Genomic DNA, 24,639 nt, shown 5'->3' on the forward strand with positions numbered 1-24,639 from the left:
AACCCTTTTGGGTTCCATGTACTGTAGAACCCTTTCCACAGAGGGTTCGACATGGAACCCAAAATAGTTCTACTGGAACCCAAAAGGGTTCTACCTCAAACCAAAAAGGGTTCTCCTATGGGACAACCCCAAAAACTTTTTGGAACCCTGTTTTCTGAGAGTGTAGCCCAGGGGTCCCCAATTACATTCAGCCATGGGCCGATTTTTCCTTGAGCGGATGGTTGGCGGCTGGAACATAGTTATAAATAATTTGTACACTGCAAATTGACCACAAGAATCCCAAACAGAATCCCCAAAACCAAATAATTTCAACATTTATTACATTGGGAGATGATCACATACTGTATGCGTCTCTATTTATGTGTGGAAATACTTGGGAACAGGTTCCCAAATTAAAATCACTTGGAACTGATTTCCTAGTGATTTTACAGTGTTTTATGTCCAACAACCAAAATGACAAAAATACAAAATATATTGTTATCTTGCTCAGAAAACCTGTGGTGGGGGGCAAATATAAAAATCCCCTGTGGGCCACCTATTAAGGAACCCTGCCGTGGCCTCTCAAGACGGACACTTGTTTCAATCACAAAGATCATCATAGGATTCACACACTGGCACAAATACTGGGTCCCTGAAAGCCTTTTATCATTTCTGTTTTTGAAATGGGATTTATAATGGTAGAACCATAGAATTAGAAATGAAAATGCTATTTTAAAAGGATCTCTATGGGTAGAACCCCCATTGGATTTAGAGCACAGCTCTATCCTGTGTGGAGTGTGATCTAAGCCGAGGACAAGATTTCAGTGTATGAGGAGTAATTGTGGTGACAGATTGATGACTAACCTTGCCAATAAAATTTTGGTCTAAAAAACCTTCATCTGCCTTAGCTGTGTGAGTTAGGCCACAGACTGCTGCTTGTTTAGGCTACAATTGGCTGTCTGATTGTGGAGAACAATTTGATGCTGGATTGATTAGTAAACTGACATATTTCAATGTTATCTATATTTTCACAGACAATCATTCATGCTTCTTGTTGCAATCAAATAGACTTCATACCAATTTGATTTGTTTTTGGTATCTCTCCAGGTTCTAATGTGTCAAGTAATGGTTTACATTCTCATTTGCAGATTGCTGCCTGAGGATAAATTGCCGGTCTTTTTGAAGAAATCATCTACAGTGGAAATTGTAGCTTTGTAGTTCTGTCTCTGCTGCTCGTCAATGGAATGGTTTTAATAATCAGTGCAGCGACCAAAGATCAGAATCCACAACCAGCTCCTACTATTCAACTCTTTGAAACATCCTCTCCACAAATCCAATAGCTTCATTCCCTTATTCAAAATGCCAGGACAAAACACCCCACCCCATCATATGTGCTTAGTGTCAACTGGAATCAGAGACACATTCAAATACATCAATACTGTGATGTCTGCTCTTGTATTCATCATTGGAATAGTTGGTAATTCAGCACTGTTGAGAATCAAATATGAAAACAAAAGGACCTAACATTCTTCTTATCTTCTTATTGCCAGTTGCTTTGGGGGACATGCTGCATAGCATGATAGACTTTCCAATCAACGCTTACAGGGTGAGTTATTTGCAATTTGGTGTACAGTTACTGTCTATCCTGACATAAAATATAGATTTCGATTTGATTATCAAAATCGTCAACATCTGATTGTTTTATAAAAGCGTTTTTTTTTGTGTTTGTGTTGATTACAAATTATTTTTCCTGACCTAAATGTTGACATGTCTTTGCAGCTCATGGCTGAGGACTGGTCATTTGGTTTGGTGCTCTGTAAACTAGTTCCCTTCGTCCAGAAAACATCTGTTGGAATTACAGTGCTGAGTTTATGTGCCTTGAGCATTGACAGGTAAGAGGATTGATTGCACATTCAAGTCACATTTCTGTTCCAAGTTACACTATATACGAGTATACAAAGGTATCTGGAAACCCGTTCAAATTAGTGGATTCGGCTAGTTCAGCCACACCCATTGCTGGCAGATGTATAAAATTGAGCACACAGCCATGTAATCTCCATAGACAAACATTGGCAGTAGAATGCCGTTACTGAAGATCTCAGTGACTTTCAACGTGGCACAGACATAGGATGCCACCTTTCTAACAAGTCAGTTCGTCAAATTTCTGCCCTGCTAGAGCTGCCCTGATCAACTGTAAGTGTTATTGTGAAGTGGAAACTTCTCGGAGTAACAACGGCTCAGCCGCAAAGTGGTAGGCCACACAAGCTCATAGAACTGGACCGCCAAGTGCTGAAGCACGTAACGCGTAAAAATCGCCTGTCCTCGGTTGCAACACACACTACTGATTTCCAAACTGCCTCTGGAAGCAACGTCAGCACAATAACTGTTCGTGCCAACTGTAAAGTTTGGTGGAGGAGGAATAATGGTCTGGGGCTATTTTTCAGGGTTCGGGCTAGGCCCCTTAGTTCCAGTGAAGTGAAATCACAGCATACAATGACATTCTAGACAATTCTGTGCTTCCGACTTTGTGGCAACAGTTTGGGGAAGGTATTTCCTGTTTCAGCATCCTGTTTTTGCACAAAGCAATGTCCATACAGAAATGGTTTGTCGAGATCGGTGGGCAAAAACTTCACGGCACAGAGCCGTGACCACAACTCCATCAAACACCTTTGGGATGAATTGGAATGCCGACTTCGAGCCAGGTCTAATCGCCCAACAGTGTCGTAAGTAACAAGAACATTTTCTAGGATATAAACATATCTGATATTGGCAGAAAGTTTAAATTCTTGTTAATCTAACTGCACTGTCCAAGTTACAGTAGCTAATACAGTGAAAGAATACCATGTGATTGTTTGAGGAGAGTGCACAGTTATGAACTTGAAAATGTATTAATAAATCAATTAGGCACATTTGGGCAGTCTCGATACAAAAGTTTGAACAGAAATGCAATGGTTCATTGGATCAGTCTAAAACTTTGCATTATGGCCTTTCTCTTGCATTTCAAAGATAAATTTGTATTTAAAAAAACAAACAACTAAACACTTGTTTTGTATCACATTTTACTAGATCCAATGTTATCCTAATTTTCTCCAACATTAATTTAACATTTCCACAAACTTCAAAGTGTTTCAGTTCAAATGGTATCAAGAATATGCATAGCCTTGCTTCAGGCATTTTTTAGGCAAAAAATTATAAAAGGGGCAGATCATGATTTTGGAATGAGATGTTCGACTAGCAGGCGTCCACATACTTTTGGTCATGTAGTGTAGTTGGAAATAACTGTATTACTTCCATTTAACATGCCAAAACCAGAGAATGAATACAATTGTTATATGAAGAGTAATATTGTGAAAGTTGGCTGATATCTACATGTCAAAAGTTAATTATCTTCGTAGTAGGCCTTGAAATTCCCTTTCGTTGTAATATGTTCTTTAATTGTTCTTTAGTTTACAATTGGCTCATTCATCCCCCTCCTCTCCCCTGTAACTATTCCCCAGGTCGTTGCTGTAAATGAGAACGTGTTCTCAGTCAACTTACCTGGTAAAACAACGAATAAATAAAAAATACAAAAAAAATGAACAAAACACTCCCCAGCCACATCATTTCCCTATTGATTTCCTAGGTATCGAGCTGTTGCATCCTGGAATCGAATCAAAGACATTGGGGTTTCAACGTGCACAGCAGTAGAAATAACTTTGATATGGGTGATATCAACAATCCTGGCTGTGCCTGAAGTTGTCGGCTTTGATACAATAATAATGGACCATAGAGGACAGCATCTGACAATATGCCTCCTTCATCCCAACAACAAAAATCAGTTCTTGCAGGTAATTTGTGAATCCAGACAAAATTGAGTAATATAGAAAATAAGGTCAATAATATGTTTGATCTTGTTTTCTTTTGATAATAAATGAAAATGACACTGATTATATAATGAAGCCAGTGATGTGTGCTTATCGTCACATTCCAGTAGTTAGATCAAATCTGAAACAGCAACACTAATACTGTTCTTTATTGTGTTTTCATAACAGTTTTATAAATCAGCAAAAGACTGGTGGCTTTTCCGGCTTCTACTTCAGCATGCCGCTGGCTTGCACGGCTGTCTTCTACACTCTGATGACCTGGAAGATTCTGAGGAGGAATGAGAATGCACTGAGCACCTACACCGAACAGGTGAGTACAGACCAGAAATCTCCAGCTCTAGAACTGGAGTGCTATTAGATGTGTAGTTTTCTGCTTGGGCGACGTGCTCGACAACTAAACAAATGGCACGCCCAAATAAACCGGGTCACAGGCTAGGTGAGCAATTATTACAAGAAGGAAAGGAGCACAATCTGATGAGTAAAGTATTTTGCTAAACTATTTTGCTAACCAATGTTTGTATCTGTTTGGCAACGATTATTCGGCTCCATCCAGGCTCAGTCTCTTATTGAACAGTGCAAACTGTGCTCTTCTTCAGACCAAAGTCCTGACAAAGTTCACTTGAGCACCCCTCCTCTTCTGCCGATGCCAAAATAGTCCTAATCACCCGCACACAAGTCTTCAGCCGAGGCCAGAAACACAGTCTGTGTGAAATGATTATGTTGCTCCTAATCTTCAGCCGAATGCCAAACGCTGTCATCCCTCGCACACTCCCATCTTCGGGATAAGTCAGGCTAAGCTATGTTAGCTCGATACTCTTCGGCCTAATGCCCAACACTCAGTCTCTGCATCTATACACCCATTGTTCTTCAGGCTCTGTCCAAGCTACATTCTAAGAAAAAAAAGTGGTAAGTAGAACCATACAGGATTCTTCGGATTGTCACATTAGGGGGAACTATTTTTGTTGCTGGGTAAAACCCCGTATCTAGGGTTCCTCAAAGAAAAGAGTGTATATGGTTCTACCTAGAACCCTCTAGGAAGGGTTCTACAAATAACTATTTATCATCTAAAGGTACTTCCTAGAACTTCCTATGAGAACCCTTCTACTGAGAATACTTTTATCTTTGCAGGGTTCTTCCTAGAACCCCCTATGAACTGTTCCACCAGCCTTATTAGAATTTAAAATGGCATTATTTATGACAATACAATACTTAAATCACAAGGCCTTTCTTTGAGGGCCTAGTTATACACTAACACAGTGGTGTTAGGAATTGCCTGGTTTACAGGCCACATCAGGCCTGAAAATTACATTATGCTGGCTGGCAAAGTGATGTGTATTGGAATCCAGCCAGAGTTAGGATAGACAACAAGTGGGATTATTAATCACCCTCAACCTGCATTCAGAATGACTGCCAGGGTAGGGAACGTTGACTACTGAGACAACCTGGAACAACCTCTAAGTAGCGGGTGCAATATATCCAACAGATTGGATTAGTTTAGAAAAATGTGTTATTTATTTTCGTGTAGCATAAAATGTAGTGACCAATCAAAGTAAATGCAAAACCACAGATATTACATTAAAACAAACAATTCTGAAAATCTCACTGCAATAGAGCATTCTGGGAAATATTATATGTGGTTCTAAGAATCATCAAATAACTCTTTCTTCCAAAAACGGTTTTTAGGATGTTAAATGTTCTAGGTAGAAGAACCCTTTGATTTACAAAGAACGCTTTTCTTACAAAAATGATTATTCTGATCAAAACAGTTCTTGGTAGAAACCTATCCCTAGGCAAAGAACCAACTCATGCCATAGCTTTACCAAAACAAAGGAGTTCTCACCGCCATTCCTCGCCTGGCGAACTCATGCCGTATCCTCAACGCAATTGCTCCCCAACACCAGAGAATGGGGTTTCCTACCCAGTCCTCAATACAGAGTCCTTGCACACAGGCGAATTAATCAATGTGTGGCCATACAGTATGTCTACAAACTCCATTTATCACAGTACAAAACTCGCAACCCCCCCCCACGCACACACATGCACGCTGTGCAAATGTAGCCTGTCATTACAGCCATAAACGATGATGCATTTTCAAAAACAAGATAGGCTACAGAAATAAACTGCGGTTTGCACCTTCATTTGAAGCTGAAAGTAATTCATGTTAACAGCCAATATAAACTAGGCAGACAGTGCATTCAGAAAGTATTTAGTATTTTTCCACATTTTGTTACATTACAGCCTTATTATAAAATTGACTCAATAGTTTTTTTCCCTCATCAATTTACACAAAATAGCCCATAATGACAAAGCTAAAACAGGTTTTTACAAATGTATTGACATTCGTATTCAGACCCTTTGCTATGATACTCAATGTATATGAAATGCTTCAGTCTGGTTTTAGACCCCATCATAGCACTGAGACTGCACTTGTGAAGGTGGTAAATGACCTTTTAATATATATATACATATATATTGTTATCAAAAGCAATCACTTCTGCATGGGAAACCTTAATACTGCAAATTACTACATGTGCTTAATTACATCACTTTTGTTTTGAGCCGACTTCGCCATCTGACAGAGCAGGGCAGGCACCTGGCTCACGCCTGGAAGGTAGCCCAGTTCCAAAACAAATGCAATCAATTTACACCCGGTGCAAAAGGCTAGATTAATCAAATCCCCTCATAGAGTCTGGATCTGAGTACCTCCCCAACGATTTCTGAAAGCCAAAATACATTCTAACTGTGCCGATTGGTCCAAGAAACCGATGGGATGGCCCAGAGCCAGAACACGTGGGTAAGTGGCGCTTTGAAAATTCGTCATTGGCTTTAATATTCTGATTGGTTAGAGATGATCCAATCGCTGATGACTTTGTTTGGTACAACACCCCTCATATTGATGTCACAACAAATGATTTCAATGACGGCAGTCCCACAGATGATTTTAACAACGGCAGTCCCACAGATGATTTTAACAACAGCAGTCTCAGACTGAAGTATTTAGAGAACATAGAGCAGCAGAATAATTACATTTGAGTCATCAGGCAAAGGTAGCCCTGTTCTTCCTGACAAATATTTGTATAAATTCGCTAGAGTGATATTGAAACCACTACGATGTTACTGTTGCTTATCTTTAGATGGCTCCCAAACTAGGCCTGAAATATGAAAATTATGAATCAGAGATGAGTCAGTTGTAGATTGCTGAAGTGTATTTTATATGGATGATAAACGTAGGCCTACTCTGTTTTTGGCAAAATTGGAGGAAATTAAACAAGTTGTTTATGGCTTTAATCGATGTGCGCGCGCCTTTGCGTGCCAATGCTGATGACTGGTCATTGATCAATAATCAAGACTTGCAACTTTTTGGTTCTGAAGCATAGATGAGAAGTTAATGAAATGGGAACTGTAGTACTACTGAAATGGGAACTTTGGAGACTGGAAGGGCAAATGGGCACGTGTTCTGCACATGTAGAGCCGTATCTGTGCATGTGCCTGCCAGAAGTAACACACCTGGTTCAACTAATCCATTGTCCAGCCCATGATTAGTTGATTATTTGAAGCAGGTGTCTTAGTGCTGGGGTGGAATAAAAGCCTGCACATCCAGTAGCTCTCCAAGACAGGATTTAGCGACCCATGGTGTAGACAAGTGCGCTACCTCCATAATATATTTATTTATATGATGACATTAAAATGTCTGACATAAATCTCATCTGTTTTCACAGAGACGAGAAGTGGCCAAGGCAGTGTTTTGCTTAGTGCTTGTGTTTGCCCTCTGGTGGTTACCGCTGTACCTGAGCAGAGTCTTAAAACTCACCATTTATGATGAGAAGGATCCCAAAAGGTGTCAGCTACTGAGGTAAGGTAAAAGGATACATACGATTGTCACTGCTGTTTTTAATTGTGGTATGTGTTACTTACTTGATCCACTCATCCTTTTTAGTGTATTTCTTGTCCTGTACTATTGGCATTAATATAGCATAGCTGAACTCCTGTATCAACCCTATTGCTCTGTACATGGTCAGCAAACTATTGGAAACCTGTTTTTAAGGTAAGATACAATATAATGTTCCTCATTATTTGCTATTTCAGTTCTTACATATGAGACAGAAGAGGTATAGGCTGACAGTGGGACGGATGCTGTATGGACTCTGTTCAAGGTCATTCCTCCCTTACTGACTGACACCACTACATTTGTGAGGGCAATGACTTGAGGAGGTGATAGTTGAAGAATACAGTCCTGGAAAACAGTGACCAAAGCTGAACTAGATATTAGACAGTTGAACAGGTCAATGCGGAATCATCGTACACTCATAGCAAAGGTTTAATCTAAGGGCATTCACAGTGCTAGTTTGCATGTTAATAAGAACATTTACAGCAAAGTAAATCTTGGAAATGTGAGTCTGTTGATAGTAATTTCTGCAACCCAGAACCCAAATCTCCAGCCAGCTATATTAAGTCTGTCCACAACATATTAATTGATAGTTTGGTGGTTGACTGTATGTCTTTTTGTCTATGTCCCTTAGAAATGCCTATGTTGTTGGTGCATACAGAGTTCTGTCTTACTATCCAGGTCTGTACCAAAACATTTCAAGCTTCTACTTTTAAAAATCCACCTTTCCAGAAACAAGACTCTGAACATTGTCGCTTGCTATAGACCACCCTCTGCCCCCAGCTGTGACCTGGACACCATATGTGAATTGATTACACCCCATCTATCTTCAGAACTCGTGCTGCTAGGTGACCTAAACTGTGACATGCTTAACACCCCGGTCATCCTACAATCTAAGCTTGATAACCTCAATCTCACACAAATTATCAATGAACCTACCAGGTACAACCCCAAATCCGTAAACATGGGCACCCTCATAGATATCATCCTAACCTACTTGCCCTCCAAATACAACTCTGCTGTCTTCAACCAAGATCTCAGCAATCACTGCCTCATTGCCTGCATCCGTAATGGGTCTGCGGTCAAATGACCACCCCTCATCACTGTCAAACACTCCCTAAAACACTTCAGCGAGCAAGCCTTTCTAATCGACCTGGCCCGGGTATCCTGGAAGGATATTGACCTCAGCCTGTCAGTAGAGGATGCCAGGTTATTCTTTAAAAGTGCCTTCCTCACCATCTTAAAAAAGCATGCCCCATTCAAAAAAAATGGAACCAGAAACAGATATAGCCCTTGGTTCACTCCAGACCTGACGCACTAGACCAGCACAAAAACATCCTGTGGCATACTGCATTAGCATCCAATAGCACCCATGATATGCAACTTTTCAGGGAAGTTAAGAACCAATACACACAGGCAGTTAGGAAAACTAAGACTAGCTTTTTCAAACATAAATTTGCATCCTGTAGCACAAACTCAAAAATGTTCTGTAAAGTCCACGGAGAATAAGAGCACCTCCTGCCAGCTGCCCACTGCACTGAGGCTAGGAAACACTGTCACCACCGATAAATCCACTATAATTGAACATTTCATATTGCATTTTTCCACGGCAGGCCATGCTTTTCACCTGGCTACCCCTACCCCGGTCAACAGCCCTGCACCCCCCACAGCAACTTGCCCAAGCCCCCCCATTTCTCCTTCACCCAAATCCAGATAGCTGATGTTCTGAAAGAGCTGCAAAATCTGGACCCCTACAAATCAGCCGGGCTAAACAATCTGGACCCTCTCTTTCTAAAATTATCTGCCGAAATTGTTGCAACCCCTATTACTAGCCTGTTCAACCTCTCTTTCGTATCATCTGAGATTCACAAAGATTGGAAAGCTTCCACGGTCATCCCCCTCTTCAAAGGGGAACCACTCAAGACCCAAACTGCTACAGCCCTATATCTATCCAACCCTGCCTTTCTAAGGTCTTCGAAAGCCAAGTTAGCAATCAGATTACCGACCATTTCGAATCCCACCTGTGCAATGTAATCTGGTTTCAGAGCTGGTCATGGGTGCACCTCAGCCACGCTCAAGGTCCTAAACGATATCATAACCGCCATCGATAAGAGACAATACTGTGCAGCCGTATTCATCAACCTGCCAAGGCTTTCGACTCTGTCAATCACCACATTCTTATCGGCAGACTCGACAGCCTTGGTTTCTCAAATGACTGCCTCGCCTGGTTCACCAACTACTTCTCAGATAGAGTTCAGTGTGTCAAATCGAAGGGTCTGTTGTCCGGACCTCTGGCAGTCTCTATCGGGGTGCCACAGGGTTCAATTCTCGGGCCGACTCTTCTCTGTATACATCAATGATGTTGCTCTTGCTGCTGGTCATTCTCTGATCCACCTCTACGCAGACGACACCATTCTGTATACTTCTGGCCCTTCTATGGACACTGTGTTAACTAACCTCCAAACAAGCTTCAATGCCATACAACTATCCTTAGTGGCCTCCAACTGCTCTTAAATGCAAGTGAAACTAAATGCATGCTCTTCAACCGATCGCTGCCTACACCTGCCTGCCTGTCCAGCATCACTACTCTGGAAGGTTCTGACTTAGAATATGTGGATAACTACAAATACCTAGGTGTCTGGTTAGACTGCAAACTCTCCTTCCAGACTCACATTAAGCATCTGCAATCCAGAATTAAATCTAGAATTGGCTTCCTATTTCACAACAAAGCATCCTTCACTCATGCTGCCAAACATACCCTCGTAAAACTGACCATCCTACCGATCCTCGACTTCGGCGATGTCCTTTACAAAATAGCCTCCAACACTCTACTCAGCAAATTAGATGTAGTCTATCACAGTGCCATCCGTTTTGTCACCAAAGCACCATTATACTACCCACCACTGTGACCTGTACTCTCTCGTTGGCTGGGCCTCGCTTCGTACTCGTCGCCCCCAAAGATGATTCCAGGTCATCTACTAGTCTTTGCTAGGTAAAGCCCCACCTTATCTCAGTTTACTGGTCACCATAGCAGCACCCACCCGTAGCACGCGCTCCAGCAGGTATATTTCACTGTTCACCCCCAAAGCCAATTCCTCCTTTGGCCGCCTTTCCTTCCAGTTCTCTGCTGCCAATGACTGGAACAGACTGCAAAAATCACTGAAGCTGTAGAATCATATCTCCCTCACTAACTTTAAGCACCAGCTTTCAGAGCAGCTCACGGATCACTGCACCTGTACATATCCCATCTGTAAATAGCCCATCCAACTACCTCATCCCCATACTGTATTTATTTATTTATCTTGCTCCTTTGCACCCCAGTGTCTCTACTTGCACAATCATCTTCTGCACATCTATCACTCCAGTGTTTAATTGCTATATTGTAATTACTTCGCCACCATGGCCTAATTATTGCCTTACCTCCCCCTTTGCACACACTGCATATAGACTTTTTCTACTGTATTATTGACTGTATGCTTTTTTATTCCATGTGTAACTCTGTTGCATGTGTCAAACTGCTTTATCTTGGCCAGGTCGCAGTTGTAAATGAGAACTTGTTCTCAACTAGCCTACCTGGTTAAATAAAGGTGAAATTAAAAAAATTCTGCCTCAAGTATTGCCACTTTAAGAGGTGCAGACTATATTGAATCAAAGTTACAGGAGCAAGCTGAGCAACATTAGAGCTGAAAGCCCACCTCCACTTGAGTAAGAGGACACTTGGCAACTTAACACAATAAATTACTTTGACAAATTACTTTGACACATGTACGTTTTTTTCTTGCGTTGTATTTTGTTATGTTCTTGTTTTTCTGTCTCTCTGTCTATGGACGTTTGCCTGTAATTACAGTGCCTTGTAAAAGTATTCATCCCCATTGGCGTTTTGCCTATTTTGTTGCATTACAACCTGTAATTTAAATTTATGTTTATGTGGATTTCATGTAATGGACATATACAAAATAGTGAAAAAAATAACTTGTTTCAAAAAATTCAAAATGGAAAATTGGTGTGTGCATATGTATTCACCCCCTTTGCTATGGAGCCCAAAAATAAGATCTGGTGCAACCAATTACCTTCAAAAGTCACATAATTAGTTAGACTGCACACTGGTAGACTTTAAGTGTCACGTGATCTCAGTATCTCTACACCTGTTCTGAAAGGCCCCAGAGTCTGCAACACCACTAAGCAAGGGGCACCACCAAGCAAGTGGCACCATGGAGACCAAGGAGTTCTCCAAACAGGTCAGGGACAAAGTTGTGGAGAAGTACAGATCAGGATTGGGTTATAAAAAATATCTGAATCTTTGAACATCCCACAGAGCACCATTAAATCCATTATTAAAAATGGAAAGAATATGGCACCACAACAAACCTGCCAAGAGATGGCCGCCCACCAAAACTCACAGACCAGGCAAGGAGTGCATTAATTAGAGAGGCAAAGAAGAGGCCAAAGATAACCCCGACAGAGCTGCAAAGCTCCACAGCGGAGATTGGAGTATCTGTCCATAGGACCACTTTAAGCCGTACACTCCACAGAGCTGGGCTTTACGGAAGAGTGGCCAGAAAATGTTACAAAAAATAAGCTAACACGTTTGGTGTTCGCCAAAAAGCATGTGGGAGACTCACCAAACATATGGAAGAAGGTACTCTGGCCAGATGAGATTAAAATTTAGCTTTTTGGCCATCAAGGCAGGGACTGGGAAACTGGTCAGAATTGAAGGAATGATGGTGCTAAATACAGGGAAATTATTGAGGGAAACCTGTTTCAGTCTTCCAGAGATTTGAGACTGGGACAAAGGTACACCTTCCAGCAATGACCCTAAGCATACTGTTAAAGCGTCATTTGAGTGGTTTAAGGGGAAACATTTAAATGTCTTGGAATGGCCTAGTCAAAGCCCAGACCTCAATCCAATTGAGAATCTATGGTATGACTTAAATATTGCTGTTCACCAGCGAAAACCCATCCAACTTGAAGGAGCTGGAGCAGTTTTGCCTTGAAGAATGGGCAAAAATCCCAGTGGCTAGATGTGCCAAGCTTATAGAGACATACCCCAAGAGACTTGCAGCTGTAATTGCTGCAAAAGGTGGCTCTACAAAGTATTGACTTTGGGAGGGTGAATAGTTATGCACGCTCAAGTTTTCATTTTTTTTTTGTCTTATTTCTTGTTTGTTTCACAATAAATATTTTGCATCTTCCAAGTGCATGTTGTGTAAATCAAATGATACAACACCCCAGAATAGGGAAAATGCCAAAGGGGGTGAATACTTTCGCAAGCTGCTGTGTTGCCAAGATGTCCGATTCAGTGTTGTTCTATGAATGTAATTCCAAGACTGATTTATTTTGATCTGTGATGAAATGCCTTTTACAGTAACAAGAGGTCCTCTTTTTATCTTATTTTTGATGATGACTAGAGTTATGTCTGCGTTTCTGTAAATGACAAATAGCTTATGGCTGTTCCTCATTGACTTTATTGGTTCTGCACGCTCAGTCTCACGTCTGACTCTAGGCGTCACATTTACTGTTGTTAGTGGTATACTGCTGTTTTAGTAACAAAACCTGTGGCACTGTCTGTTGTGAGATGGTCATCAGTTGAACATCTTCTTTTTGGCACGTGACACTCCGACAGAGAGAGTGAGACCTCAGACCTTGGCTCACTCCCGACCATCACACCATGTTTCACCGACAACCTACATCATACACACTATAGGTTGATATGCCTAAGCCCGTAAAATGACTGTATTGTTTCAGATGTTTACCTGGAAAACCTGGCCTTAAGGCAGTTAGTGTTGGCACATATCCAGCATTACACGCTCTTACCACCAGGAAAGAGATTACCCAGATACATAGAGAATAGTGCTCAGTTTCTACAAATGCTGCTGTACCTCAGCAATGTACTGAGGATTTAATGACAATTTTGAAAGAGCTTATAGCCAAATTAGTTCTCCTATTTAATATCAAGACTGTGTCAGAGAGGGCATGACAAATTATTAGGACACAAATGTATATTTCCGTCGCTCAGAGAGTCTGAGAGAAAGCCTTCCTCTCACATCGACTTAAACGTTTGTGTTGCTCCTTTTACATCCCAATCCTAGAGAAACCTATCAAATCTGAGACACCGGTGGGTTCTGCCTTCCCTGCTGAATGACTGATGGTGGCCTATTTTTAATGCATTGTTAAATGTGTAATGCATGGAGACACTTATAAAAGACCTGCGAGTGGAAAAGAAGGAAAACGGAGGTGGCAGAATGGGGTCAGAAAGGGGGAGGGGGGTTGAACACCTGATGGGTCCACAGGACAAGGCAAGCGCAGATAGGAAGGATTTCTTCTATTCAATACCTTATCAATCTACTGAACTATTTCAGTAGGAATGCTATTGCTTCCCATAGTGTATGGAAAGTTTCACTTCTGGAGCGAGAAGCTGACTTTCAACCTGTTGTGAAAAGATCGTAATTAGCTGTCAGGGCCAGATCATTTTAATGCAATATAATAATGTTCTGAACGAGAGTTTCTGTACTCCAACGTTACATCCTGTACCTGGCAGACTGCAAAGTATGTGTGTGTTATTTATAAAGATGTCAATAGTTGCATTTTTTTTATGTTTTGGGAGATACAATGATTTATGCCCAGACATATTAAATAGCATCCATGAATCAAATCATGGATAAAATTGTGATTTGTGTAAGATATTGCTCAAAGTCACTCTTATGGCCCCATGTAGGTTCTTGGTTTTTCTTTTGATCTTCAATTCATGTAAATGTCAAACACATTCCTGTTTATGTATGATTGTAATCCCCTTTTCCTTTTCCAGTGTCAGAATACAACATTGTTTACCTCCTTTGTCTGCTTCTCTGCCCATTTCACATTTCACCAGTAGGCTGCGCTAAAGATTTAACGGAATCAATCTCAAAGGAGTGACTTTCAAGTGCCAAAATGAAATGGACCAGATATATTCTCCTCCAACGTTAGTACGAACTCATAATCATAATCCCCTAAATGATATAATCACGACGCATGTACAGACAAACGCTATCATAATCATGCAATTACAGGCTCATTTGAACAACCATCCTATTCAATCTGTGCATGATATTTCTTCTAAAATATGTTCCTTCATAGTGAATATAGGGCGGAGGGGTGGGGGGGAAAGCGTGCTTTCCAACCCACACTGCTTTGATACCTGCTGTGTTACAGACACTCATGCACTTCATCTTCCGGAGCTGCTCTAGTGCTTTGACAGCCTGGCACACACAGTGATGCTGTGGCACAGACACTGGGGTCATGGAACACTCCTTTACAACACAACCAATTTGTGTTGTTTTGATCTAGGAGACGATCTGGTATAGCAACTCATCCGAGCGGAATATCACAGGGAACATCTCAAATAACCGGCTATACTTAGACAATGCACAGTGTGAAATGGTTCGTCTTTCTATACCTTTTTTAGAATCATCACCTCTTTTTTTTTTTAGCTAAGAAATCTTCCTTGTCTTGTTAACTTTGTGTTTTCTTTCTGATCCCCACTTTTCTCTCATATTCTCTTATTGTCAATTATTGCTGGACCTTTTCCTGTCACAGCAAATGAATGCCAATTCACACAGAAACAAATTGTGTGTGCTGTCCTGTTTCCCTGCAGTTGTGCCATGACTGGCAGATGACATTGAGACAATCATGGTCTTACGTCCCCAGAGACTGTGACGTCGGTGTCAACTTCTGCGAGAGAGGGAGAGAGAGAAGTTGTCTGAGACCTTCCCGAAGTAATCTCTGTGCACACAAGACCCAGATACGGTTTCCCATGGTGGCACCGAGACTCCCCAGACTGTGGATTTAATTAAACAGTGTGAAGTGAATTAAACAGTGGGGCGGCAGGTAAAGGGACTTCTCACTGGAACTGCTCACACAACCCAGACAAGCATTTCATGTGTACTGACAGTTATTAATTTGCTGTATGTTTTATTATAGTGTGTGAATATATATATATATATGGAGATCCGAAGAAAAGCAGGGGAGATTAAAAATACATGAAATAAAGTATATCAAAATAACAACTCTCCAAAAATCAAAGTATGAACCTTTGTTTGATCTGTTCTATAAATTAATGTAAAAAAAAATACTTCTGTATAATAATTTGCTGCAAATTAGATGGAAATTAGATTTAAAAAAAATATAATTTAGTCATCTGGGGAATCTGCCTGGAGAGCTTTTTATTCTTCCGTCTGGCTCAAAATGCTGTCCATATGGTAATTATGTACAGTAGTGTTGCAGGAGTATTGGTCTGATGCCTACTGGCAGAAGGAGTCTGCCTGTGACAAACTGCTGCTAGGATCTGATGTGAGTGGAGGGAGATAATGAGGCTGTTGTAAGCCTTAAGTATAGAGCCTGCCCCAGGGATGGCATATCTAAGCGCTCAGGCTCTCATTGTTGCACGTGCTGCAGAGGATTAAAAACACATTTACTTTCTTCTTCATAAACTTTGTCAGTACTCCCAGCAACACTTTTGGACAACTTGCTCTTTCATGTTGTAAGCCTCTTGACATTTGTGCGGAGGAGCTACTAACTTTACAATTTGCAAATGTGAAGTCTTGATTTGTGCCTTGAGGTATCTATAGCTCTGCTAAAGCCCGTCTAGAATAGGAGTACAAAACCAGTGGAAAGGTTTCTGCAAAACACATCGGGAAAGCCTGGGAAACAATCCCGTTGTATTACATAGACTTTAGTACTGCCTTAATCTCAAAGCATTTACTAACAAGGTAAAAGTACAGTAGGTGGTCTGGAAGCAGAATGTCTTAGTCCTTAGGGGTAGTAAACCTTTCTCAAAGCAAGTCTATACAATCCCTCTCTGTACTATAAAGATAACCCACCTCCATCATTGTGGCTTTCTCTGTAGTCAGATGCAATATGGAAACGCCCACCATACTAACCATCTCTTTTGAACCAAGAACCAATCATACAGTCCCTTATAATGGCCAGTTTACACCTACACTCCACCTACACACAGGTTTGAAATTCAAGTAAAAGAAGGCAACTGTGTGCAATACATGGAGAGGCAAAGTAGACAGTGAACACTGCATGTAGAGAGATGCTGGTGCCTAGGAGAATTTCAACATTTCATTAAGTACTAGCGTTTCGTTAGATGCAAACAGATCTAAATAAGCAATTTACAGTTTGAACGTACTGGAATAAACAGGGCAAGCCTTTTTGTACAGAACCAGCAGGCATTTAATTAATGGGCATTTGGGGCTTGCATACTAAATAAGTGAGAGGGAAGGCTGCCACTACAGCCTAAGGCAGTATAACTTCAGAGAGACCTGCTAACAGAAGGGGGGAGTCAGACCACTGGGCTAGTGGTCACTCAACCATGGGATTAAAAAGCTTTTAATCCATGTTCCAAAATCATTCTCACCATACAAGGGGAAAATAAAAGAAACATGTTGGTGGCTGTGTTGATATTTCCATGGGAGAAAAAAATCAAGTCATGTTACGCGCTCTTTTCTGAAAATGCCACTAACAATGAAAGCATTTCAGTGTTCTCTTGCGGAAAAACATAATGAGCAGGTCTAAAAGGTTTTCTGTGTACTGGGTTAGATGCAAAACGGACTGTCACTACCGCTTATTCTATTAATGTCTGAATGTAATGGAAAACATGCAATCAAATGCAGGGAATGCCTGCCAGTGTGGCTCGCACTACTAATGTGTTAGAGGCAACAACAAGCCTTTTCCAACAGACCAACTCATGTATTCACGGCATATTCCAGAAAGTGCAAAAGCTTGATTAGTAAGCCCCCATGTATCAAATAAAATCGTTACTAGTTACAAGTGTCTACATTGTATTACATTGAGGTATGCAGGTGCCTGTGAAAGAAAGAAAATAACCTTTTGAGCTTGCGTTCTTGCAGTTTCACACAGCTGCAGTCAGAACCCTGCCAGCCTGTCCTTGTTTTGATGGACGATGATGAAAAGCCTGGCACTCCCCCGCCCTGGGCTGTAGTGGGCTGAGTTGGACTCTGTGTCTATGGTTTCCCATTAGCAAGGGAGTTCAGGTTTGCAGTCTGGCTGCTGGGCACAGCGGGTCAGTGCTCACAAAGGCCTGTTTGTTCCCTGGCCTGAAGGGCTCCCTGGGTAAGCATGGCTCCAGAGGGGAGACAAACACACTGGGGCTGCTGCTCCTCCAACACATTTGTCTCTTCCACCCTCTACAGGGGAACATTTCTCTTCTAGGGAGGGATGGCGAAAGGAAACACATTTTTTAGAATGTGGCCCGGGGATACGATAACTTCTGTTGTTCTGGGCAATGGAATTCTCTCAGTGTAAATAGTTTTTTTTGGCTTTGCTTTGTGGTGATTGAGATTTTTTTCTTGGCTTTGAGTTTTTCCCTCTTTCCTGGTTGTCTGTAGAGTCAGAATGTTTTCCTTAGTTGTTTCTTTAACCATGATATATCCACGCTGTGCAAAAAGGATGACGTAGTGGCCTTCACTATACTCTATCTTCTTAATTGACCTTCAATTACATAAATGACATATAGTGTCTGACTTAGTTAAACTGAAGTTCATACTACTTCTGAAACCCAATGGGGTCAATATGATCAATTAATTATTTTATGCTACCTCTCATATTCACACGCACTGTCAGGCTGTCATTTCTAAGAGACAAAATAAATGGCAGCCTAGTCTACTCTTGCTCTTACTGCTGTCAGGTCAGAGATACAATACAGCGCTGCAATCTACAGTCCAAGTATAACTCCATTATTGAGAGGACTTTAAATTGGGAGCTATGTGACACACTGCGGGTTGATTTAGTTTAATGACCATGACAGTGACAGCGCAGTGATGGAAATTGGACTCCCCCCTGCAAATTTACATCACTTCAGGGTACTTGGGGCTCTTTTAGCGGTTGCACTTCAGAGCACGAGCCATCAGGAGGTCCTGGATATGTCATGCTTGTCACCTTCCTTTAAGTGCATCTGTAGACGTGGGAGGGGGATTAATATTATATAGCCTACGGAGGCAAACGTACTGTCTTATCAGCACTGCAGATGTGATAAGCACCTCGACCCCGTGAAAAACCAGGAAAGATCTCTGCATCAACACAAGCATCTCTTTGTGTTTCGCCATTCACACTGCTACATGCTTTCAATGGCGCTTCACAGACAAAACGGGTGCAATTTCACATTTGTTGTAATTTGACGAGCAGGGATCATTCCATGTGAAATCGACTCGATCTCAGCGTGACCCTTTTCAATGATTTAGGAAGTTGCAATATGGCTTTAGATATGCTGATCTGATTTCCTTTGACTTGTAGATGGGGGGGGGGGGGGATTTACACTTAAACTCCAATCTAGGTTTTGGTGGAAAATGGGTTGGCAGGACATTGTGATCATGTTATGTGGCTGCTTAACCTCCCTCCACACCTGTCTCATTGCTTTTTACTGAAGTGTCACTTTTACTGAAATGAAATGTCAGTTTCCCTGACACTCATTTCACATTAGATCACATTAGTTCACCTCAAGGAAGATGTGATTAGCACTGTCATTAGTTTCAGGGGAAACCTACACCATACCGTCATAGAAACTGTACATTATCTTTATTAAGCATTTATAATGATCACTGTATACATTTCCATACATTCCATCAAAGACAGCGTAGTGCAAATAAAGCATTGGTAGGCTATAGTATGTTTACTGAAAAGATATGTTGAAAAGAAAAGACAGATATTAGGTTATGTTTATTCCCTAAATCAAAAGCTACTGCTGTGCTTCATTTGTTTTGGCCTTTTTTGTTTTTTCAAGTGTTGCCTGCAGAGAAGGTGTACGTGCTGTATATGCTAAATGTTGCCACGAGGGTCCAGGTGGAAATGTGTCTTGCCTGGCCTTTTCTTACTAAATCATGCGGCTGAGGTCCCTGTTTCATCCTAGCAAGCATCGCTCACCTGCTGCGATCAGGTATTTACAACCAAATTAAAAGTTACAAAATAAATATCTGCATAGAAATGACAATATTGCTTACAGAACATGACCTTTCAGACGTTTGGTGTATTTGGCATAATTGGTATATTTGGCTTGAGAAAATGGGTGTCCTACTTACACTATACCTAATATGCGGGCCACCCACCAGCGGCAAGGCAGAATCACTCGACAAGCTACCTGACAGCCTCTGTAGTTGTAGGGCCAAGGCCAGTGGCCGCCCAACGGTTCGCAAATCCTCTGACAGTGGGTGTAGCTGCGTCGGCACTCTGAGCAGCAGATCCCCTGGTGGTCTAGCATTGGGTCAAAGGTCATGGTGCCCTCCTCTCCCTCCTGATTGCGCTGTGGAGTGGGAGGTAAATGATTCATGTTTCTGTTCAATGTTTTCAAATTAACTTCATATGCAGCACACCATTTCTTTTCAGTTTTCCAACTGTCCCCCTTTCGGCAGAGCCTACGGTTCTAACAAGCTGAATCAACGTGCAGTGGCAAAGGCGGTAATGATTTTCACTTCCGTTTGTGAAACGCAGGGCCATAAACACGGGGTGTAAAGTTATCACCTACTGCTAGTGACCTTAGATGGCAGCTGTTCATCTAACACCTACCCACCCATGGCACTTTCCAACTAATCTAGTGAGCATTGAGTGTGGGTTTGCACAGATCCCCCCCCCCCCCCCCCCACTGTAGAACTCCTTGTCAAGGATGTTATGACATGTTTTGCCCTAACACAGACTTGGAAGCTCACCGTTCAGTGAAGTATCTTACAAAGGAATCCTGGGGTGCCAAAATAAAATCAAAGCTTGAAGAAAACAACTCCTCTTTAAAGTGTACCGACTTCTCAGTACTCACATGGTAGGGGTTTTCTGGGTTGTAGGCAGAGCCGGTGGCTGCTGAGCCCGTGGCCTCCGCCTCCTCCTCTGTGGCTCTCTTGGAGGTGCTATTCTCTGCACGGCTCACTGTGTTCCTCTCCTCAGCAGCTGCCTCAAACTCCTCCATGTCAAACTGACGCTTGGCTCTCTGGGTGTCTCTCTTTCTCCTCTCTCCATCTGTTCCATGAAGCCACAGGAGGCATAGGTATTGGGTCAATAACCACAAGGCACACCACAAATGTCCTCCGAGCGAAATTCTTACATCTACTCGGTCTCTCTGTCGTGTTGAATAATTTAATTAGTTACAGTGATATCAAGGATTCCTTGCATATTTCAAGATCATTCTTTTTTAATGTAAGACAATAGGGGACTCTTGTTTAAGTCTCCAAATAATGTACATCCTGAGAATGTTCAGGTTGTCTTGCTCACTTTTGAAAGACAAATCAGAATGGTTAAAGCATGTAAATTACGTTTACAGATGAAGGGCCACTGACTGGTCTGTGTTTATTATTGGGTGGAGGACAGTTCTACTGTAAATTGGGAAAACCAGTTCTACGTCTCCTGTTTTATGGTTTACAGTCTATCACTTATCATTCTATAACAACTTTATCTATTTTGCAATCTATAATCTCGTTCTATAACAATGACATATCTCATTATAGAACAGCCAATACCTATTCTACACTTAACTTTGTGTTTCTCATTCTATCACCAAGCCATGTGATAAGCAAGAGCCATGACAGAGGAACCTTTAGGATAGGTGGGGTGGAGCCAGAAGATGGGCAGGTCTCCACAGAGGTCCAGGATCTTGGTGCTGAGGAAGCTGCTGTCCTTCAGGGGCTGGTCAGCAGCCACCCACATCAGAGACTCCTCATCAAACTTCACTGGCATGATCTCATCTTCCTGACAGGGTGAAAGACACCTCATGAGGCCATTATTAATAAAAGTATGTCCACAGGCTTATCACCATTTATAATGCATTTTACATCCATGTCACTCCATTAAAAAAATGTATGTAAACAAATTAATTTGTTCATGTAAAGCTGTAATGAATCATTGACATATCTTTGAGTAATATAAATGAAAATCTAGAACAGAAGGGGGTGTCTATATTTTCACATAAAGTTAGTGTAATACGGTCAGTTATAGCATTATGGCTAGTTATGTTTAGTATATAAACTCTTAGAAAAAAAGGTTTCCAAAATGGTTCTTCTTACGCTGTCCCCATAGGAGAACCCTTTTTGGTTTCAGGGAGAACCCTTTCCGGTTCTACATAGAACCCTTTTGGGTTCCATGTAGAACCGTCTGTGGAAAGGGTCCTACATGGAACCCAAAAGGGTTCGACCTGCAACCAAAAGGGTTCTTCAAAGAATTATCCTATGGGGACAGCCGGAGAACCCTTTTAGGTTCTAGATAGCACCTTTTTTTTTCTAAGAGTGTAGCTTACTGTACCAGATCAAACATCAATGACTCCTTGTTGAGTGTCTCCACCTCTGGAAGGTTGGCCTTGATTTGCGATTTAATATAACACTTCTCCCCTCCAGAGAACCGGATTCCTGTAATTCCCTGAAGCAGGAGTCACAGGGATGGGATATTTACACTCACATCTTTGCTACTTTCCTAAGCACCTGCCAACTCTCCTTGGAACTACTTCGGAGAGAAAATAAGTACAACTCACAATGTGAAAGTCATGAATCTCCAACGCCTCGTCATTTCCACTCCCAGTTCGGAACATTTCCAGATTATTATCGGAATCGATTTCCATGGAACCCTCCTCCACCTTTCCATTGATGCTCATACTGTAGTGTACATTGTACACCTAATGAGATTTTAAAATGTAAAGTTTAAAGATATTCAAGGTCATGCATAATACATACAGTAAACAATCATAATAATTGTTGAAATATTTAACTTGCCAGCTATGAGCTACAAGTGCTCATTAGAATGTTATAAAGCTCTATGTGTAGTACCCAAACCTACAATTATAATAGCCAGAGATAGGCCAGCAAGCTTTCTAACAATAGCCTTTACTGCAAAATCCTACCATGACACAATGCTTCAAAATACCTCCCCTCCTTGGATTCTCATGTGCAACACTTAAAATACTGTGTGATGTGTCGTCCAATCACACAGCTGATTTGAATATAATGTCTCAGAGGAGGGCAGCAGGGCCTTGACATGGATCTATCTTGAGATGTTTGCCCTATAGGTGAGCCCATTATAACACAAATAAATATTGAAGTATCTCTAATGAGACAGTCACCACCACCAAGCCTTAGTTACATGCCCAAAATATTCACATGAACGCTATGTGATTCTAATGTGAAATTGGAAAGGTTGATATAGAATTAATTACATTATTTAACAGACATTTAATAAGATTTCGACCAGCAAATCCAAATGCCGTTTTCAATGCCCACCATCCACTGGTAATATAGTAGATGGTTGTTTTATGATGAATGATTGATTATGTGCAGAGATTTGTTTACCAAAATAACACATTTTTTCATTTAACAAATGTGACATGGTTAAGGGTGGCAGACGATTCAGCCTACATTTCTCGTTCCCAGGGTTACAGGTAGACCATCTCCCACAAGTTGAAGGTAGATTTACCTGTCTCGTCCACATTAAGTTACATCATGACCCATATGGAATCAAACGACAAATGAAGGCTTACATTTTTGTCACTGGCTTTCCAGAGGTAGAAAGCTCCAATAGATCCGCAAAGCATCAGCACTGCCCCGGCAATGAGAGCCGCAGCCCCAAATCTCAAGAGTCGACCAACAGCAACGGGGGTCTTCGTGGCCGACGTACTGTATGCCTTTAGAAAGGTCAGAATGCTAAGTGAGCAGCAATGCACACAGTCAATGTCAAAGCATAGCGCCACGAGGAAGCCATATTTCATTTGCAATTCAAACGTTGCACACTAAAGACAATATAATAGGCTAGGCCTACAGCTCCCGAGAATATGCATTTGAATTATTGAATTTAGGCTACTTACAGGTGGTAGGCATTGTTCAAAGTCCTCTGCAATTGGGACTTTCTCCGAAGTCTCTCCCATGATGGCGCACGTCTGTATGGTGATGGCGCACGTCTGTATGGCCACCGGTGTGGATTCTTTTGGTCGAAATGTCCAGTTTCAGTACTTCAGTGTGAATGACGTGCCACTGACGGAGGGCACACGGAATTCCAGTGGTCGCCAAAATGGAATTTAGCATGTTTTTTTTAAGACTGGTTTTAGTCCATTTTTACCATTATAACATTTATTTACACTCCATAGTTCCACGTTGGAGGTTGGTGAAAATGGAGCATGTCTAAAATAGCTAGGCTATAGGCTACTAAACTAGTTTCATATTTTGTTTGTTAAGGTTGGAATGTACATTTTAATTGGTTTTCTGCACTAACTAATTTCTCAGTGAGAAATTTGGATTTTGTTACTTTTACAGGTGTTCATGGAATAGATTCACAAGAAGTCCAGGTTCATTGGTTGAACACAGGAGGTAATAACTTTGCTTTGTTACAACCAGATAGCTGGTTCAAGCAGCCCTAGCTGGCCTCTCATCATTACATTGTAGTTAAATGATTGGGGTTACCGAAATGCTGTCAGAGATTGGTCTTCATTTGGCCTTCTAATCAGACATGGCTTATTGTGATTCAGAAGAATGTGTCAGTCTCCAAAATCGTAGATTGGAAGTTCATGTGATTAGATGACTGGCCAGTCCCTATGGCCATTCTGCTCCCTCGGAGGTGATAACTAGAGCCATCATCTCCTTGTCTGTGTGCTCCTAATCATGACTAAGTGAGAAAGTGGACCTGAGACCTCGAGGGATTTGGATGTGAACGGCCACAGTTGCTTAGAAACAGGTAGTGGCTGGCTCACGCAATCTCTTATAGGACGATTGGTAAGCCAATAGCCAATCAGAGAGGTGAAGTGATTTTGACTGTCCCATTAGCAATGCATAATGGATATGCAAATATGATGTAGTCTTGTACATGATTTACTTGCTTGAAACACTATTTGGCCTATGTCACTGTTTCAAGTATGATCCTGGGCTGAGCGTATGCATTAGCCCTCAAGGGTAACTTTAG

General features: G+C 41.5%; 1 protein-coding gene and 1 pseudogene across 2 annotated transcripts; one reads left to right on the forward strand and one right to left on the reverse strand.

Annotated features, from left to right (window-relative positions):
- Positions 1 to 1,314: 1,314 nt before the first annotated feature.
- LOC110502047 lies at positions 1,315 to 7,699 on the forward strand (annotated as a pseudogene).
- Positions 7,700 to 19,285: 11,586 nt separating this feature from the next.
- cnmd (chondromodulin) lies at positions 19,286 to 23,687 on the reverse strand. 2 transcript variants are annotated; one of them, XM_021578952.2, is made up of 7 exons: positions 23,552 to 23,687; positions 23,228 to 23,371; positions 22,229 to 22,369; positions 22,003 to 22,116; positions 21,300 to 21,453; positions 20,531 to 20,727; positions 19,286 to 20,023 (listed from the first exon to the last, which is right to left on the reverse strand). In XM_021578952.2, exons 1-7 carry the CDS (start codon positions 23,609 to 23,611, stop codon positions 19,799 to 19,801), a joined length of 1,035 nt encoding a protein of 344 aa, XP_021434627.1. In that variant the 5' UTR covers positions 23,612 to 23,687; the 3' UTR covers positions 19,286 to 19,798. The 2 variants fall into 2 exon arrangements, with proteins under 2 accessions (XP_021434627.1, XP_036814642.1); XM_036958747.1 differs by lacking the exon at positions 22,229 to 22,369.
- Between the last annotated feature and the right edge of the window lie 952 nt (positions 23,688 to 24,639).

The sequence above is a fragment of the Oncorhynchus mykiss genome, chromosome 22 (genome assembly GCF_013265735.2).
Source record: "Oncorhynchus mykiss isolate Arlee chromosome 22, USDA_OmykA_1.1, whole genome shotgun sequence".
In the NCBI taxonomy this organism is placed as follows: Eukaryota; Metazoa; Chordata; class Actinopteri; order Salmoniformes; family Salmonidae; genus Oncorhynchus; species Oncorhynchus mykiss.